The 21247-nt window shown below is 39.1% G+C and overlaps 1 protein-coding gene across 3 annotated transcripts in view; it reads left to right on the top strand.

Moving 5' to 3' along the window:
• The window catches only part of spata20 (spermatogenesis associated 20), a 73169-nt gene that overhangs the window by 17334 nt on the left and 34588 nt on the right, over positions 1 to 21247 (top strand). For 2 of the 3 annotated variants that reach the window (XM_061908863.1, XM_061908864.1), the window contains exons 11-14: positions 1 to 193; positions 2290 to 2458; positions 9771 to 9979; positions 18783 to 18982. In XM_061908863.1, the coding sequence (XP_061764847.1) occupies positions 1 to 193; positions 2290 to 2458; positions 9771 to 9979; positions 18783 to 18982 (771 nt within the window). Of the gene's footprint in view, positions 194 to 896; positions 1065 to 1152; positions 1325 to 1410; positions 2211 to 2289; positions 2459 to 9770; positions 9980 to 18782; positions 18983 to 21247 lie in introns of those variants that run through there. The other variant, XM_061908865.1, reaches the window with a different exon arrangement.

Below are 21247 nucleotides of genomic sequence, written 5' to 3'. Positions count from 1 at the left end.
GACCCTCACGGGGAGCTACAGGGTCAGAATGTGCTGATAGTGCGGTATTCTACAGAATTAACAGCTGCACGCTTTGGCATTAGCCAGGAGATGGTCAATGAGCTTTTGGCTTCGGCCAGAGCCAAAATGGCAGGAGTGAGGAAGATTCGCCCACGCCCTCATCTGGACACCAAGATGCTGGCCTCCTGGAATGGTAAAGTCAAGACAAAAACACACACAGTGACTCTTGCATATAGGAAGACACAAGTTTTTTTTTTTTTTAAATCAATAGATTTGTTAACAACTCAATTAATGGAACGAGAAGCTACAGTATTCAAGATCAGGTCTGGTCTCCATAGTTTCCACTTGTTTACATGTTTCTCTTGACAGGTGACAGGCAGGTAACATGTTACACCCTTTACGTAACTGCAATGCCCACATACCCATGTGGGTAACATTGGTTTACAAACTGCACTGTACCAAACTGAAAAGTTCTACACTTTTTGAGCAACCAAAGAGACCAAACGCTGTTTTCACAGTGACCTTAAGAACTGTTATTTGCCATGTTGCTGTAACAACATGGTATTGAGGGGACATACTTTACATCTTGGAACCGGGACTAACTTTCCGATTCTCCCGGAATCGTTCAAAAGTTAAAATTTCGATTGCTAGTTTCGATACCCAGTCCGCCGACCGGAAAAAAAGAATAAGTCCGCCGACCGGAAGAAGAAGCCACTGAACACCAACGAAGAAGCGCCCACCGCCGGAAGTGTTAGCATAGCCGAGCCTATGTAGCCAAGCGAGTCAGTCAAGCATGGATAGCGGGCGTCGGCGGTCGAAAGTGTGGCTTTATTTTACTAAAAAAAATGAAATATCGGCGAAATGTAACACGTGCAACAGGACTGTTTCGTGCTTAGGAGGGTGCACGTCGAACATGATGAAGCACCTCCGACTTCATGGAGTACAAATAAATGCGTGTCCCGTCTTCGACGCCCTGCGTCGACCGTCGTCCTCTGCCTCTTCCTCTGGCTCCGACTCCGACGCCCAGCCGGGCACCTCGGTGATTGCACTGCAATCCGAATCCGGTAAGTAAAACAATATATATGCAATAAATAATGTGTTTTGCGCCAATGTTGAGGCAGCTAATAAATTCGCCCGCGTATTTTTTCATAGACAATTTACAACCTGCTAGCCAGACTCCGCGATGTGATAAGCGTACTCCGTTCACCGTAGCGGCAATGGGGAAGATGTCAGTGCCACAGACGGAAGAGTGCCACAGAAAGGTCACTGCACACATAGTCAAAAGACTGCATCCCTTTTCAGAGGTGGAATCTCCAACATTTAGGTTAGTTAAGCAATAACGTTAGAGCTAAGCTAATTGATACCGGCTGAACAGTAACAGCAACATTACATGTTTGTTTATGTTTGCAGAGATATGGTGAAAACTCTCAGCCCAAAATACATACCACCTTCCAGGGATTACCTGGCAAACACATTGATCCCATGGTACAAGAAGAATCGGAATCGAGAATCGTCAGGAATCGGAATCGAAACAAAGAATCGGAATCGTTCGAATTCAAACGATACCCAACCCTAATCTTGGGTGGTGATATTGCAGCTGTATCAAGAGGTGGAATGGCCTCTGTGTGAAAGGGTATTTATTCATGACGTAATGCTGGGCCTTTTTTTTGAAAGCAGGTGTTGCTGTCTGATATACAAGTAACACAAGAAACGGTCTTAAATGTTGTCACCTATCATTGAACACGATGGACATGGTTATGGTATTGTTGCACTTCACCGGGTTCTGTGAGAAAATGACAGATGAATAAATGCCTGATCTACTGTTTAGCATGCACCAATATTTTGAATCTGTGTGTAAAAAAAGTCAAGTCAAAGTTGCATTTGTATTTAGGAAAAAAAAAGGTTTGCCTCATTTGCTTCCTTCTCAGCATCTATCAGAAGACAGATTGTATTAGCGAGCTAATGAGGCCCTGAATTCTTAGGAACTTTCCAATTAGACACAAGACTTTCCCCATCCTCTCTAATGAAGAAACCCCACCATTAGTCACCTGTCCTCTAACGCCACACTTTGAAGACCAGGCGGCCTCCCTCGGCTTTGATATACCACATGAAAGAGGACTGACGAGGGTGGAAAGAGGGAAGGAATATATGCAAAGAGGGAACCGAAAAGGAATTGAGGCATAAAACATCAAAGAGTTGTTGAGCGGTTACATGAGGACATGGTATTTTAAGCATTAGTTTTACAACAAAGCGCCATTATCATCATCATGTCATCTCTGCGTTCCACAGGTCTCATGCTGTCAGCCTATTCTCGTGTTGGAGCCGTGCTCGGGGATAAGGCCCTGTTGGAGAGGGCGGTACTGGCCGGCCACTTCCTTAAAGAGCACCTGTGGGACGCAGGGATGCAGACCATTGTGCGATCATGTTACCGTGGAGACCAGATGGAGGTGCAGCAGATGTAAGAGACAAAGTATATCCGATAGAAGAATGTAGCAAAATACAGGGTTTTTGGATGGATAGTACTTTATTGATTCCTTCACCATCTATATTTTTTCTGCTTAAAGGCTTTTGTGATAGTATACAGATCTTTGATAACCTCAAACATGTATGATCATTATCCCAATGACTTACAGGAAACCAGATGCTTTATGGCATTCATGTCTTTTAGCCACACTTGCTCACATTTTATAGACGTGCTTATCAGTCCCCTAAAAGCATTGATCAATTAATTCTTGACCTTAATGAGGATAAACACTTTATGTAATAGAGGATCGATGGATTATTGACTTTTTTAATCAAATCGTATTTATCTTGTTTAATAACAGCGCCACCATGTGGAGTTTTTGTCATACAAATAAAAGGAAAACAGTCAACACAGTAGTGATGAAAGTTTTAGGAAATGTTCTCCCTTCTGTCTTCAGTGGTTCAAGAGTAGAAGAGTTCCACCATGGGATGTTTAATTATTTTGTTGACTAATATTGACACATGTTCTTAGTGTTATTTAAGAAATCACTTTGCACAATAAAGAAGGCAAGTATAAATAACGAGAGTTTATCTTTAAGGAAAAAATACCCATTTATTCTTTAGCTTAATTGCATATCATAATGAGCATTGTGCATACGGTAATATTACATTTCTGCTGATAAAGAAAATTGTATCTATACTGTATATGATAATTGGTAAAACGAGATCAGTAAAACTAAATCTGAAAAAACATCACAAAACCAGAAAAGCACTCCGAGAGGGCAAACCTCCACCAGGCCCTAACTCCCCATAATAATAAATTCCTGAATCCCACTGTAACTTTTTAACTATTGCGGAATGAAAAAAACGCAAAGTTGTGACAACGCCACTTCTCTGCTGTTTGCGTGATCCCTGAATGCAGAGAAGTTAAGCGACGTGCAGGCAGAAGAAAAGTAACACAAGTCGAGTAGAAACTCATTAACCAACAGAACACTGTGGCGTACACTAGATAATGAACCAGCACTGATGGAGGGAACAAAGTGGAACTAAACAGAACTAACTAACAATGTCAAACAGGTGTGCTGGCAGGACAAGAAATTAAGTAAAGGTGCAAAGCAAAAAGCCCAAACAGGAAGGAATACCAAAACAAGAGCAACAGGACAGAAAATTATACCGAACCGGAAAATAAAGGACAATGTCCAAAATGTCATGTGGAATCATGACAGGAACCAACACTCTTATCAGTCCCCCACCCCCATTGTCTCAGTGGGTCTGCTAGCATACACACACAGAGAGCTTGAGGCTCGTAAGATAACATAGAAGAAATGATCCAGATCATGCCCAAAATCTAAATGGTTGTTCCTTACCCCAATTCAGAAAGTTCCTGAAAGTTCTATGAAGCCGCTCATAACCTTTGGACTTAGGTTACTAGCTAACTAACTAATTATTAGACAAACAAACCCAAACCGTTGCACTGCCTCCTGCTGTAGGTAATCATAATATCGTTGTTATAGTTAACTCGGATCTTGTCTGTAATTACAGTACATCACCCATTGACAGTCTGATGTTACTGCATATTTGAAACAAGGTTGGCCATACTTTAAATATGCCAGCCTCTTGCATGAATATGATCATTTAGTGGCTGTGGACATTTTTCAAGCCAGTCATATAGTTTATACTATATTAGTAATATAATAAATAGTGGTATGCACACAGTAATTGCCACATTATTGTGTATGTTGTACAACAACCCTTCAGGTGTCCTGGTTATTCTGTTGGCCAGCACTGTACTCTGCCCTAGTTAATGTGAATGAGTAAGTGTGATGATGCCACTGCATCAGCAGAAAAAACAAATATGCCAAGAGTCCCACAACGCGCAAGATGAAACACATTCATTTTTAAACACACATGAAGAGCTCTCACTAGAGCTAAAACGCCATGGCTTTCATGCGCTGCTCCTGCCTCATTCATAATTGTCAAATCCACTTGTGTGTCAGCATGGAGAATGCTTATCACTGCAAGTTTCTCAAACGTATGGTCTAGCTTTTATGTGTGTCGTAGAAGGCACATACAAACTGTGGACTAATTTACCAAGAGCAATAGTTGCAACTGCAATAATAGGTTGCTGATATGTGGAGTCGCTGACACTATAGATTTGCACACCATTGTCCTTTACTGGCACTGGATGATTGATAATATTTATACCAGCTTTTTAATAAGGAGAGAAATGAGTCACTACTGACTGCTTATTTTAATTAAATCATTAAAACATTCTATCCAGTAAAACATTAAGTAAATAGTGGTGATTCTCACTGTCTTATTGTAGTGATATTCTAATGGAGTTTCTTCTCTGATAAACATCTATCTACACCTTTACAGATGAGAACACTTACCTCTTAGCTGTAGGCCAGGCCTATTCAACATTCGGCCTACCAAAGCTTTCCTTTTGGCACACAGAACATCATCTAAATAAGCTTGATGAAACCATTAAAACTAGGTTTGATTGCTCATGTATGCAGTATGCACACTCATCGTGTGCAATTTTTGATGTGGATGTTGTTTAATTTGTATATGCGTAAACGTATACCGTTTATTATCTGAATGTATTAACACAAAACCTTCTATTTTATTTATTGTAAAATACGGAATGGACAGTATTTATGTAAAATACACAAACATTATACTTTTATAATGTTTATTTTATGTTTATATTTTTAGTCTACCACCATCCATTTGTTACCGCTTGTCCCTTTCGAGGTCGCTTACAAACCTAACTGATTGAAGAACTGTAAAGAAATAAAACTAAAGAAGGAAAATAATTTAAAAGAAGGAAACTCAATTCTCAAAACTTCTGGAGCTTCTTTTTCTTTATGCTTTTAAACTATGTACACATGCTGGAAACAAGTAGCGAATGCAGAAAAATAAATTTATAGTTAGTGCAGTGTGAAAGCCGATGTGTTTACTTTGTAATTCAGTAAACGCCGTCTCAAAGAATTATAACCCGCAAAGACACACTCTGACGAATCATTACAATTTCAATGTCCAGCCCCTGAGCTCTTGGGCTCTTGAAACTGCGGCCCTATTCATTATGTTGTTGAATGGCTCTACTGTAGGCTGATACTCTGTAATCAACGGCAGATAATTCATTGTAAGCCCTCAGTAGTAGGGTACACATATTTTTCATTTACTGGTAACCATTGCGAGAATTCAGATCCACGTGGATTAACACACACTCGCCTTCGTTATTGTTCACATTTCCTGTTCGCATTTTCGTGTCTTAATGTGTTAAACTTGTGTGTACTCTCTTTTTAGTGTGTTGTCCTACAGTAAGCAGATATTTGATATATATTTGTTTTATAATTTTCTAGTATACATTTCTACAAAACCCAAAACCAGTGAAGTTCGCACGTTGTGTGAATACATTGACTTGCAAATCCTTTTCAACTGATTTTCAACTGAATACACTGCAAACACAAGATACTTAACGTTCAAAATGGTAAACTTTGTTATTTTTTGCAAATATTAGCTCCTTTGGAATTTGAGGCCAGCAACATGATCCAAAAAAGCTCGCACAACCTGCAACAAAGACTGAGAAAGTTGAAGAATGTTCATCAAACACTTATTTGGAACATCCCACAGGCATACTTGCCAACCCTCCCGGATTTTCCGGGAAACTCCCGAAATTCAGCACCTCTCCCGAAAACCTCCCGGGACAAATTTTCTCCCGAAATTCACGCCCCCTCCAACTCCATGAGAACCTGACTCAGCAATTTTGTGACCCTCTTAAACAGGACAATACTGCCATCTACTGTACATAAAATAGATTAGAATGTAAATATATTCTACATATATTCAACATTTAAGTGCAGTCAAGGAACATGCATTAGAGAGTCTGTTCTGAAGCCCACAGTAAAGAGACGTAACTTCATCACGTCCCCTGGTTATTGACTCCAACCCAATATATTACACCGTATACGAGCAAAATGAAGAAATATGCTTGCAAGTTCCAGAACGATTGGAAAAAAGAATTTCAGTTTATCCAGGAGAGTTCGAAGGGGAAGGGGTATGTTGCCTGTAAATTTTGTCGAACAGACTTCTACATTGAACACGGCGGCCGAACGGAAAAACTCAGCCATGAACGGTCAGCGAAACACAAAGCGTCCACAGCGCAGGATCGTTCATAACCCAGTATTATGCGCCACTTCGCCAAATGGAGACCCGATGGTGTAACTTATGCTGAGACAAAAATGACTATGCTGATAGCTGGAAGCAACATCCCGTTCTCATTTGCGGATGTCTACAACAGATCCATGAAGGATATGTTCCCGGATTCGGAGATCGCTCGCCAATATGCAAATGGCAGAACAAAGGTTACTCAAATAGTGAAAAGTAAGTGTTGTTTTGTTTTTTTAGTAACCAGCACAGTACAGTTAGTAGAACTGTGTTTTTATTACTGTGTATTTGATAGGTGCCGTCTGAAATGCAACTATTTATTTTATTTATATATATATGAAAATAAATATATATAGCTAGAATTCACTGAAAGTCAAGTATATATATATATATATATATATATATATATATATATATATATATATACTTGACTTTCAGTGAATTCTATATATATATATATATATATATATATATATATATATATATGAAATACTCAAGTTGGTGAATTATACTCCTCCCCTCTTAACCACCCCCCATCTCCCGAAATCGGAGGTCTCAAGGTTGGCAAGTATGCCCACAGGTGAACAGGCTAATTGGGAACAGGTGGGTGCCATGATTGGGTATAAAAGCAGCTTCCATGAAATGCTCAGTCATTCAAAAACAAGGATGGGGCGAGGGTCACCACTTTGTGAACAAATGCGTGAGCAAATTGTCGAACAGTTTAAGAACAACATTTTTCAATGAGCTATTGCAAGGAATTTAGGGATTTCACCATCTAGGGTCTGTAATATCGTCAAAAGTTTCAGACACTGGAAAAATCACTGCACTTAAGCATTAATGCCCGTGACCTTCGATCCCTCAGGCGTTACTGCATCAAAAAGCGACATCAGTGTTTAAAGGATATGACCACATGGGCTCAGGAACACTTCAGAAAACCACTGTCAGTAACTACAGTTTGTCGCTACCTCTGTAAGTGCAAGTTAAAACTCTACTATGCAAAGTGAAAGCCATAAATCAACAACACCCAGAAATGCAGCCGGCTTCACTGGGCCCGAACTTATCTAAGATGGACTGATAAAAGTGGAAAAGTCTTCTGTGGTCTGACCAGTCCACATTTCAAATTATTTTTGTAAACTGTGGATGTCGTGTCTTCTGGACCAAAGAGGAAAAGAACCAACTGAGACTGTTATAGGCGCAAAGTTCAAAAGCCAGCATTTGTGATGATTTGGGGGTGTAGTAGTGCCCAAGGCATGGGTAACTGTGAAGGCACCATTAATGCTGAAAGGTACATACAGGTTTTGGAGCGACATATTTGCCATCCAAGCAACGTCTTTTTCATGGACGCCCCTGCTTATTTCTGCAGGACAATGCCAAGCCACCTCCTGCACGTGTTACAACAACGTGGCTTTGTAGTAAAAGAGTGCGGGTACAATACTGGGTTGCTTGTCGTCCAGACCTGTCTCCCATTGAAAATGTGTGGCGCATTATGAAGCGTAAAATACGACAAGGGAGACCTGTTGAACAACTTAAGCTGTACATCAAGCAAGAATGGGAAATGATTTCACCTGAAAAGCTTCAAAAATTGGTGTCCTCAGTTCCCAAACGTTTACTGAGTGTTTTTAAAAGGAAAGACAGTGGTAAAAATGCCCCTGTGCCAACTTTTTTGCAATGTGTTGCTGCCATTAAATTCTAAGTTTATGAATATTGGCAAAAAAAATAAGTTTCTCAGTTCAAACATTAAATATCTTGTCTTTGCATTGTACTCAAATGAATATAAGTTGAAAATGATTTGAAAATCATTGTATTCTGTTTTTATTTACACAATTTGCCAACTTCACTGGTTATGTACATTTATTTTAATTAGTGTTACCAACAAAGAAGTACAGAAAAATTACATTGATGCATTTTTTATGTTTTTGGCACTCTTAATGCAATTTAATTCAACTGTTGACAGTGTGTTTGACATATTATTCTCAAGGAGACATGGCATTTGAGAACTCCCCAAACCCTATATTTTGCTTCAGACATGTCTTTTCTAAGTGCTCCTTTAAGGGTTTCCAAGTGTTTGTCCTGAAATTTACCACACTGTCAAAATGTATTGCTCATATTTGGCCTTGTTTTTGCACATTGCTATAACACTCACTTTCCCCCTTTGGAACTATTACGTAGCTTGTCCGTCTAAGAAAATACTTGACTTTGTTGTGACTCCCTCACTTCTACATGGTCACTATAAGAATCTCCATGTCCTCCAAAGTCCTGTTTTCAGCCACTTGACCACTCCTTGCAGTCTGCGTTACTCTGTCCACCAGCCTTTTCCTAACACGGCACTATCTGACCCCTTGTCACTGTCCATCCGCTTGCACTCACCCTTGTCACCGTCCATCCACTTGCACTCACCCACGCATTGTGCTACTGTGGGAACCGCAGGGGAAATGTTGTATGGGGACCCCAGGTTTGATGGTAGGGTTATGGCCACTCAAGGATATGTACTGTACTGCAGTATGTGGAGAGGGAAGTATATAGAGATTGGCCAAAATGTGTTGTTTGTTTGGTAGTTAAAGGACCATGTAAAAGACCCGTTAGTACATTGGAACACATATGCCTTAATTGTGCTATTACCATGCAGGTGACTTAAAAAAAAATCCCAATTCAGAAATTTTAACTCTGAAATAATTTTTTAAAATAACCTAAATGTATGCACATGTATCAGACCTGCTCTAGGGTTGTACGATATAAACAGTATACTTTATAAATTATATAAATTTGGCCAATGATAGAGATGTAATACTATCATCATATCATAATAATGCATATTGATGACACTTTCTGGCTATGTCCCACAAATTTGGCAGTGACAAACGAAACAAGCGTCTTCATTGGCATCTAATGTGCCTCCACATTGCAGCTTCTAAATCATTAATCCTTGCCTTCACGGTGGCAAATAAATTACCGTATTTTTCGGACTATAAATCACAGTTTTGGAAATAAGGTAATACTTTACTGCATACGCCAGACGCCAAATAAGGAGCCTTTGTATCTCGTTTTGAAAGGATTCTTGCATGCGTTAATTTTGATAGCCCTATTCAGGATTTAAATATAGCAAAATTCCTCACATTTATTCATCTTTTCTTCAGCTCACAGCCTATTTCTGGCTTCCTGGATGATTATGCTTTCGTTATTTGCGGCTTGCTGGATCTCTACGAAGCCACACTGCAGACAGAGTGGCTGCAGTGGGCAGAAGAGCTGCAGCTCAGGCAGGACGCGCTGTTCTGGGACGCGCTTGGTGGAGGCTACTTCTGCAGTGATCCCAGTGACAGCGCAGTTCTCCTGCAACTTAAAACAGGTGAGATCAAAATGTAGGATCAAAGGCATTCGCTAGTTGAAAGTAATCATATAGACCATTCCAAACATCTATGAAGTTAAAATTCTCATTTAGAAAAATACTTTGACTCTTGACTGGCACACAGTTATATTGTTTGTTTGAATGATCACAATCGTCTAAACGGGCCACAAACCTACCATTTATTACCAGCCATGCCAAAGACAGCTAATGGTTTTCTGACATTGTAATTTTGTATAGGAAATAAAGTATTGATGTAACTGTTAGTGGCTGTAATTACACAGGTTGCAAATGCAGAGAAGGATTGATGGAAAGCCTACAATGGTGGAGTCATACATAAACATCTAAAGTATCTGCATGCATTTTTCAATTACACAATATGCCAAATAACGTTTCGGACCATTAATAAACAGTCAAATGAAGTAGTAGAACAGCTACAATTTATATTAGATTGATTTTTTTTTTCAAACTATATGTTACAACATGTGTTTGGTTGAGTCATACAGTTATTAATGACTCAACTGATTTTGTTTTTGTTCCCAGTGGCCGGTCAACATCCAGTTTGTTTACATTTGGAAACAATGTTCTCATAGGAAATAATGACATCATTGTTTTGTTGATTTATGTACTTTAACAAACGTGTCAGATCGTCCTTGCTATGGGAAGTCATGTTGAGGAGCAGACATATAGTGAGGTTGTGTAGGTTGTAATAAGTTGGCCCGAATGCTTTCATTGGACACTGGTAAAAGATAACCAATCACCAAATAGAGGAAGTGATTTGGTCATCAATAAGTATCATCATAGAACATACACAGTGTGGAATGATTACAGTGCATCCAGAAAGTAATCACAGCGCTACACTTTTTCCAAATGTTGGTAAGTTTAAAGCCTTATTCAAAAATAGAATAACTTCATTTTTGTCCGTAACATTCTACATACAAAACCCCAGACTGACAATTTAAAAAATGTATTTTCAAAGCTTTTTGAAATGTATTAAAAAGTAAAAAGCTCAGAAACCAAATCTACATCAGCAGGACTCGAATCCAACCGTGGCAACCGCCCTTGTCACTTGCCGTAATGCCCTAAAGAATTGACCAACATCGATGGCAAGAAGAACATGCCATGACCGCCCTTGACTTTGTTCCGGAGATTTGCCCTCGGAGTAAACGGAGCCAAGTGCTTGGTTTAACGGCATTTACCCTCACTTCCCGGCGAGCGTTTAAGAGCGCACTGCTGTGATTAGATGGAGACAGGTTTGGACAATATTGGAGCCGGACGCACTTCTCCCCACACTAGAAGTATACAGTGAAGGAGAAAACTATTTGATGTTTCTTTTTCTCAATTCAGCGTCCATCAGCTGCTGTGACTGAGAGTTAATGAGGTGAGAAACCTTATTACCAAATGATTCCCGAGTGCAGCGCACCCTGCTGCTCACTGCTCCCCTCACCTCCCAGGTCGGTGAACATGGGGATGGGTCAAATCCATAGGAAAAATTTCACCACATCCAGTGTGTGTGAGACAATCATTGGGACTTTAACTTTAACATGCAGCAAGCGATGTGTTGTGACCTTTGTCACAACTTTTTTTTATAAAATATTTAGTTTGTTTACTGGAATCCTCAATCGTCCTTTAACTGACAACTGCATCAGTGTTCAAATACCATCAATACTAGCTAAAATATTTTGTCATCTCATCGAACTAAACGCAGCCTGTGAAGATTATGTATGAGGTGTGAGAGGTATCACTCCTGTTTTTCTTGTTGGCCAAACTGTTGCACTGAATCTTTAGGAGGTGTTGTTGCAGAAGAACAAAACTTGATTATTAGACTTCATCTTCATTAGCCAAAATGCTTTGAATTTTATACGGTATTCATATCAAAAAGTAAACACTATGTTTTTTTTTTTACATCACTTGTGTTTTTTCATGTCACAAAGGTATGACTTCAAAAAACATTCATGTGACACAGCATTTTGATAATGTTTTATTGTGTTTAGTTAAGTCCTATACAACACATTTCTGCTCAAACTCTTAATGAATCTCTCCCGATACATCATCTACATGTACAGAACTTGAAAAAAATGAAATACCTCCCTCGGTCAAAATGTAAAAATAGAGATAAAGGCATCATGTAATGACAAAAAGCCATCAAGTTGATATTAGTAATGAATGAAAAAAACGGTGTGTGTGTGTGTGTGTGTATGTGTATATACATGTATGTATGTATATATATATTTTTATATATATATATATACAAATCCCGTTTCCATATGAGCTGGGAAATTGTGTCAGATGTAAATATAAACAGAATACAATGATTTGCAAATCATTTTTAACCCATATTCAGTTGAATATGCTACAAAGACCACATATTTTATGTTCAAACTGATAAACAATTTTTTTTTTGCTAATAATCATTAACTTTAGAATTTGATGCAAGAAACACGTGACAAAGAAGTTGGGAAAGGTGGCAATTAATACTGATGAAGTTGAGAAATTCTCATTAAAGACTTATATCCCAAAACAATGTGACCTCGGACTACGTTAAGGTAACGTGTGGAGTTCCCCAGGGTTCGGTCCTTGGCCCTGCACTCTTCAGCATCTACATGCTGCCGCTAGGTGACATCATACGCAAATACGGTATTAGCTTTCACTGTTATGCTGATGACACCCAACTCTACATGCCCCTAAAGCTGACCAACACGCCGGATTGTAGTCAGCTGGAGGCGTGTCTTAATTAAATTAAACAATGGATGTCCGCTAACTTTTTGCAACTCAACGCCAAAAAAACGGAAATGCTGATTATCGGTCCTGCTAGACACCGACCTCTATTTAATAATACAACTCTAACATTTGACAACCAAACAATTAAACAAGGCTACACGGTAAAGAATCTGGGTATTATCTTCGACCCAACTCTCTCCTTTGAGTCACACATTAAAAGCGTTACTAAAACGGCCTTCTTTCATCTCCGTAATATCGCTAAAATTCGCTCCATTCTGTCCACTAAAGACGCTGAGATCATTATCCATGCGTTTGTTACGTCTCGTCTCGATTACTGTAACGTACTATTTTCGGGTCTCCCCATGTCTAGCATTAAAAGATTACAGTAGGTACAAAATGCGGCTGCTAGACTTTTGACAAGAACAAGAAAGTTTGATCACATTACGCCTGTACTGGCTCAGCTGCACTGGCTTCCTGTGCACTTAAGATGTGACTTTAAGGTTTTACTACTTACGTATAAAATACTACACGTCCTAGCTCCATCCTATCTTGCCGATTGTATTGTACCATATGTCCCGGCAAGAAATCTGCGTTCAAAGGACTCCGGCTTATTAGTGATTCCCAAAGCCCAAAAAAAGTCTGTGGGCTATAGAGCGTTTTCATTTCGGGCTCCAGTACTCTGGAATGCCCTCCCGGTAAAAGTTCGAGATGCCACCTCAGTAGAAGCATTTAAGTCTCACCTTAAAACTCATTTGTATACTCTAGCCTTTAAATAGACTCCCTTTTTAGACCAGTTGATCTGCCGTTTCTTTTCTTTTTCTCCTATGTCCCACTCTCCCTTGTAGAGGGGGTCCAATCCGGTGGCCATGTACTGCTTGCCTGTGTATCGGCTGGGGACATCCCTGCGCTGCTGATCCGCCTCCGCTTGGGATGTTTTCCTGCTGGCTCCGCTGTGAACGGGACTCTCGCTGCTGTGTTGGATCCGCTTTGGACTGGACTCTTGCGACTGTGTTGGATCCATTATGGATTGAACTTTCACAGTATCATGTTAGACCCGCTCGACATCCATTGCTTTCCTCCTCTCCAAGGTTCTCATAGTCATCATTGTCACCGACGTCCCACTGGGTGTGAGTTTATGTGGGCCTACCGAGGATGTCGTAGTGGTTTGTGCAGCCCTTTGAGACACTAGTGATTTAGGGGTATATAAGTAAACATTGATTGATGATTGATTGATTGATTTGGAACATCCTACAGGTGTGCAGGCTAATTGGGAACAGATGGGTGCAATGATTGGGGATAAAAGCGGCTTCCATGAAATGCTAAGTAATTCACAAACAAGGATGGGGCGAGGGTCACCAATTTGTAAGCAAATTGTCGAACAGTTTTAGAGCAACATTTCTCAACAAGCTATTGCAAGGAATTTAGGGATTTTACCATCTACAGTCCGTAAAATCATCAAAAGGTTCAGAGAATCTGGTGAAATCACTGCACGTAAGCGATGATATTACGGACCGTTGATCCCTAATGCGGTACTACATCAAAAACTGACATCAGTGTGTAAAGGATATCACCACATGGGCTCAGGAACACTTCAGAAAACCACTGTCAGTAACTACAGTTGGTTGCTACATCTGTAAGTGCAAGTTAAAACTCTGCTATGCAAAGCAAAACCCGTTTATCAACACAACCAATGAACACCGCTGGCTTCGCTGGGCCCAAGCTCATCTAAGATGGACTGATGCAAAGTGGAAAAGTGTTCTGTGGTCTGACGAGTCCACATTTCAAATTATATTTGGAAACTGTGGACGTGGTGTCCTCCGGAACAAAGAGGAAAATAACCATCCTGATTGTTATAGGCGCAAAGTTAAAAAGCCAGCATCTGTGATGGTATGGGGGTGTATTAGTGCCCAAGGCATGAGTAACTTACACATCTGTGAAGGCACCATTAATGCTGAATGGTCCATACAGGTTTAGGAGCAACATATGTTGTCATCCAAGCAACGTTATCATGGACTTTTTTCAGCAAGACAAAGCCAAGCCACGTGTTACAACAGCGTGGTTTCGTTGAACGACTAAAGCTCTACATAAAACAAGAATGGGAAAGAATTCTACTTTTAAAGCTTCAACAATTAGTTCCCTCAGTTCCCAAACGTTTATTGAGTGTTGTTAAAAGAAAAGGTGATTTAACACAGTGGTGAACATGTCCTTTCCCAACTACTTTGGCACGTGTTGCAGCCATGAAATTCTAAGTTAATTATTATTTGCAAAAAAAAAAAGTTTGAGTTTGAACATCAATTTTTTTTTTTTGTAGAGCATTCAACTTAATATGGGTTGAAAAGGATTTGCAAATAATTGTATTGTGTTTATATTTACATCTATCACAATTTGGAAACAGGGTTTGTATATATGTGTGTATATATATATATATATATATACACACACACATATATATACACACACACATATATATATATATATATCTATATATATAATACATATATTTATACACATACATACATTTATGTCTGTATGTACAAATCCCGTTTCCATATGAGTTGGGAAATTGTGTTAGATGTAAATATAAACAGAATGCACTGATTTGCAAATCATTTACAACCCATATTCAGTTGAATATGCTACCAAGACAACATATTTGATGTTCAAACTGATAAAAAAAATTGTGTTTGCAAATAATCATTAACTTTCAAATTTGATGCCAGCAACACGTGAAAAAGAAGTTGGGAAAGGTGGCAATAAATACTGATAAAGTTGAGGAAAGCTCATCAAACACTTTTTGGAACATCCCACAGGTGTGCAGGCTGATTGGGAACAGGTGGGTGCCATGATTGGGTATAAAAGCAGCCTCCATGAAATCCTTTGTAATTCACAAACAAGGATAGGACGAGGGTCACCACTATGTAAGCAAATTGTCGAACAGTTTTAAAAAAACATTTCTCAACGAGCTATTGCAAGGAATTTAGGGATTTTACCATCTACGGTCCGTAAAATCATCGAAAGGTTCAGATAATCTGGAGAAATCACTGCACGTATAAGACGATATTACGCACCTTTGATCCCTGCTTCAAAAACCGACATCAGTGTGTAAAGGATATCACTACATGGGCTCAGGAACACTTCATAAAATCACTCTGTGTAACTAAAGTTGGTCGCTACATCTGTAAGTGCAAGTTAAAACTCTAATATGCATAGCAAAACTTATTCATCAACAACACCCTGAAACGCCGCGGGCTTTGCTGGGCCCGAGCTCATCTAAGATGTACTGATGCAAAGTGGAAAAGTGTTATTTATATTTATATTTATACAGTCGTGATTAAAAGTTTACATACACTTGTAAAAAACATAATGTCATGGCTGTGTTGAGTTTCCAATAATTTCGACAACTCTTGTTTTTTTGGGATAGAGTGATTGGAGCACATACTTGATGGTCACAAAGAACATTCATGAAGTTTGGTTCTTTTATGAATTTATTTTGGGTCTACCGAAAATGTACCTAAATCTGCTGGGTCAAAAGTATACATACATCAATGGTAATATTTGGTTACATGTCCTTTGGCATGTTTCACTGCACTAAGGTTCTTTTGGTAGCCATCCACAAGCTTCTGGAAAGCTTCTGGTTGATTTTTTGACCACTCCTCTTTACAAAATTGGTGCAGTTCAGCTAAATTTGTTGGTTTTCTGACATCAATCAATCAATCAATCAATGTTTACTTATATAGCCCTAAATCACTAGTGTCATGGACTTGTTTCTTCAGCATTGTCCACACGTTTAAGTCAGGGCTTTAGGTGGGCCATTCTGAAACCTTAATTTTAGCCTGATTTAGCCATTCCTTTACCACTTTTGACATGTGTTTGGGGTAATTGTACTGTTGGAACACCTAACTGCGCCCGAGACCTAACCTTCTGGCTGATGATTTAAGGTTGTCCTGAAGGTAATGAAGATAATCCTCCTTTTTCATTGTCCCATTTAAAGCACCAGTTCCATTGGCAGTAAAACAGGCCCAGAGCATAATACTACCACCATGCTTGACGGTTAGCATGGTTTCCTGGGATAAAGGCTTCAACTTTTTGTCCTCCAAACATATTGTTGGGTATTGTGGCCAAACAGCTCAATTTTTGTTTCATCTGACCACAGAACTTTCCTCCAGAAGGTCTTATCTTTGTCCGTGTGATCTTAGATGAAACAACAATTTAGCTGTTTTAATCCAGGATGTCGCTGTACATTACTCCATTCATTTTTCCCTCTATCCTGACTAGTTTCTCATTTCCTACAGCTGAAAAACATCACCATGCTTCATTGTAGGGATGGTGATGACCTGGTGGTTAGCGTTGCCTGGTTTACTCCAAACACGATTCTTGGCATTCACACCAAAAAGGTCAATCTATGTCTCATCAGACCAGATAATTGTTTTCTCATGGTCTGAGAGTCTTCCAGGTGCATTTTGGCAAACTTTTAAAAATAAATGTTTTTGTCTGGCCACTCTACCATATAGGCCTGATAGGTGGATTGCTGCAGAAAAGGTTGTCCTTTTGGAAGGTTCTTCTCTCTCCACAGAGGAATGCTGTAGCCCTGAGAGTGACCACCGGGTTCTTGGTCACCTCCCTGATTATGGCCCTTCTCCCCCGATTGCGCAGTTTAGACAAACTGCCAGCTCTTGGAAGAGTCCTGGTAATTCCAAATATAATCCATTTAAGGGTGATGGAGGCCACCGTGCTCATTGGGACCTTCAAGGTAGCAGATATTTGTCTGTACCGTTGCCCAGATTTGTGCCTCGAGGCAATCCTGTTTCGGATGGCTATAAACAATTACCGTATTTCCTTGAATTGCCGCCGGGGCTCTAATTAATTTAAAACCTCTTCTCACTCCTGCGCTTACCAAAGGCATGCGGTAAAAGTAAGCATGCGCTAATTATTTTAAAATCTATTCTCACTCCGGCACTTACCAAAGGCATGCCGTAAAAATTTGAGTGTGATGTAAGCTTGGACCTTAAATCCTACTGAATAGCTCTTTATTTTCTTCCCTTTATGCGATTTCAAATTACCGGTATCGAAATCAGCCTCCTCCATTTTGAAAATGATGACAGGGGAAGTGTCACTCGTGACGTCACGAGTTTGACCAGGTGGTAATACTAAGCAAGCGCTAATTATTTTGCGAAGCGAGTTTGACCCGGCAGTAATTCAAGGCAGGCGCATACTATATGCCCTGCGGCAATTCAAGGAAATACGGTACTTCAACTTCAGTCTTGTTTTGTTCTCTGTCAAGTGTGGGGCCTTTTATATAAATGGTAAATGGGTTGTACTTGTTTAGCGCTTTTCTACCCCTTTTTAAGGAGCCCAAAGTGCTTTGACAGTATTTCCACATTCGCCCATTCACACACACATTCACACACTGATGGCGGGAGCTGCCCTGCAAGACGCTCACCAGACATATGTGTGTCTTTCCAAATCAACTGTGAACTCCGATTAAACTTTTGAAACATCTCAAGGATGATCAGTTGAAATCACTTTTGAGCTTTAAGGCAAAAGACATTTATGATTTCTTAGTTTTTTATTTGTAATACAATTGCATGACAAATTGTGGAAAATTTTAAGCACTGTGAATACTTTCCGGCTGCACTGTAGGTCCAGATGGAATGCAATTAAAAAATAAAAGTACGTTCCCGCTTTTGGATCAATATGAGTTTTACAAAAGTTAAAGCATCAGTAAGAAATAAAACAGGAGCTTATACTTACAGTATGTGTTACCATTCTATACAGTACAGCTGCATACTGTTGATATATTGGCATTAGACTTGAAGGGGCAACACTTAACACCTGTGAATAGATTTAGTATGCACACCATGTTTTGATATATTAGATACATATTTTAGATATTAGCTCAAATTGAAATCGAACATTCATAAATTAATCTCCTTTGACACTTATTGCTGTCACAGCACTCAACACTACATACTATTGTGTTTCATTTTAAAATGCACAACAGTGTTCCATTTGTTGATCTTTGTGTGTTTTAAAATGCACAATAAAGTGTACCATTAGTTGATCTTTGTGTGTTTTTGTCTTTCAGATCAGGATGGTGCCGAGCCTAGTGCCAATTCTGTCACAGCGTCCAGTCTCCTACGTTTATCCCAGTACACCGGAAGACAGGAGTGGCTCCAGAGGTCCCAACAACTGCTGGCAGCCTTCTCTGATCGTCTGACCAATGTCCCTATCGCTCTGCCTGAGATGGTCCGCGCTCTAATGGCAGAACACTACACGCTCAAACAGGTTATTTTCACCAATACCCTCGAGCAAACTGAAGTAAACTTAAAACCTAATTAGTTGTTGTTCCAATTGCCATATTAGCAATGTGGATAAAGATTAGGTTTAAGTTTATTTTAAACATGTATACAGTTTCAGTATGATACATCACATATTTTACCTATTTAATTTGCTTGTTTGCTAAACATACGTTTGGCACACAAGTTTAAAAATTACCGATAGTTTTAAAAAACATTTTTTTTAAGGGGACCTGATGATTTTAGTCTACATTTAAACACTTCCTTGTGGTCCAGATAATGTGCATTGGATATGCTTCGGTGTAAATTTGGCATACATTTTCTACACACTCACATAAAGTGGTGGTCAAAAGTTTACATACACTTCTAAAGAACATAATGTCATGGCTGTCTTGAGTTTCCAATAATTTCGAAAACTCTTATTTTTTTGGAATTGCGGAGCACATACTTTCATACGTTAATGAAGTTTGGTTCTTTTATGAATTTATTATGGGTCTACTGAAAATGTGACCAAATCTGCTGGGTCAAAAGTATACATACAGCAATGTTATTATTTGGTTGCATGTCCTCTGGCAAGTATCACTGCAATAAGGCACTTTTGGTAGCTGTCCACAAGCTTCTGGCTAGCTTCTGGTTGGATTTTTGACCACTCCTCTTGACAAAATAGGTGCAGTTCAGCTAAATGTGTTGGTTTCCTTTTTTTTTTTTTTTTTTTTTTTTAATGAATGTATTATTCAATCCAACAAAACAATGCATAATAATGCAATCAAATTCCAAAACCAAACCCGACCCAGCAACATACAGACTAGCAATAAACAGAGCAATTGAGGACACACACACACGACACGGTACAATCTAAAAGTAGTTAAACAAAAATGAATATTATCAATATTAGTAACAATTTCAAAATAGCAGTGATTAAAAATCCCTCATTGATATTATCATTAAAAATGTTAACACAAAAAATAATACAAAAAAAAAATGAACGCATCACATCTCATAAGCTTGATAACACACTGTGTCCAATATTTTACCCAAAGATAATAAGTCATATTTTGGTTAATTTAATACTTAAAACAAATTTCAATAATGGATCCCATATTCCAATATATGACTCATTATTATCTAAACTAAATGTAGTTTTTTCTACTGATATCATCTCCATGTGTTGGTTTTCTGACATGGACTTGTTTCTTCAGCATTGTCCACATGTTCTCAATGGGGTTTGAGTCAGGACTTTGAGAAAGGCCATTTTAAAACCTTATTTCTAGCCTGATTTAGCCAATGCTTTACGACTTTTGATGTGAGTTTGGGGTCATTGTCCTAATGGAACACCCAACTGCACCCAAGACCCATATGTATGTATGGATGGATGTGTATTTTTTATATATATATATATATATATATATATATATATATATATATACGGGACGGTGTGGCGCAGTGGGAGAGTAGCTGTGCGCAACCCGAGGGTCCCTGGTTCAATCCCCACCTAGTACCAACCTCGTCATGTCCGTTGTGTCCTGAGCAAGACCCTTCACCCTTGCTCCTGATGGGTGCTTGTTAGCGCCTTGCGTGGCAGCTCCCTCCATCAGTGTGTGAATGTGTGTGTAAATGTGGAAGTAGTGTCAAAGCGCTTTGAGTACCTTAAAGGTAGAAAAGCACTATACAATTACAACCCATTTATATATATATATATTATATACACACATACATATATGTGTATATATATATAAATATATATATATATATATATATCCATCCATTTTTCTACCGTGTATTCCCTTTGGGGTCGCGGGGAGCGCTGGTGCCCATCTCAGCTACAATCGGGTGGAAGGCGGGATACACCCTGGACAAGTCGCCACCTCATCGCAGATGTATGTACAGGTGGTGTTCATATTATTAGAATATCATGAAAAAGTTGATTTATTTCAGTAATTATATTCAGAACGTGAAACTTACATATTATATCAATTCATTACACACATAGTGATATATATGAAATATTTATTTCTTTAAATTTTGATGATTAGTCCTGACAATTACTGAAAATCCCAAATTCAGTATCTCAGAAAATTAGAATATTAGTTACGACTAGTACCAAAAAATATTTTTTAGAAATGTGGGCCAACTGAAAAGTATGAACATGGAAAGTTTCAGCATGTACGGCAATCAATACTAAGTTGCAGCTCCTTTTGCCTGAATTGCTGCAGCAATACGGCGTGGCATGGAGTCGACCAGTCTGTTGCACTCC

Source organism: Nerophis ophidion, linkage group LG08 (assembly GCF_033978795.1).
Source record: "Nerophis ophidion isolate RoL-2023_Sa linkage group LG08, RoL_Noph_v1.0, whole genome shotgun sequence".
Classification (NCBI taxonomy): domain Eukaryota; kingdom Metazoa; phylum Chordata; class Actinopteri; order Syngnathiformes; family Syngnathidae; genus Nerophis; species Nerophis ophidion.
The sequence above is the reverse complement of the archived record's forward strand: the minus strand, read 5'-3'. Positions and strand labels throughout refer to the sequence as shown.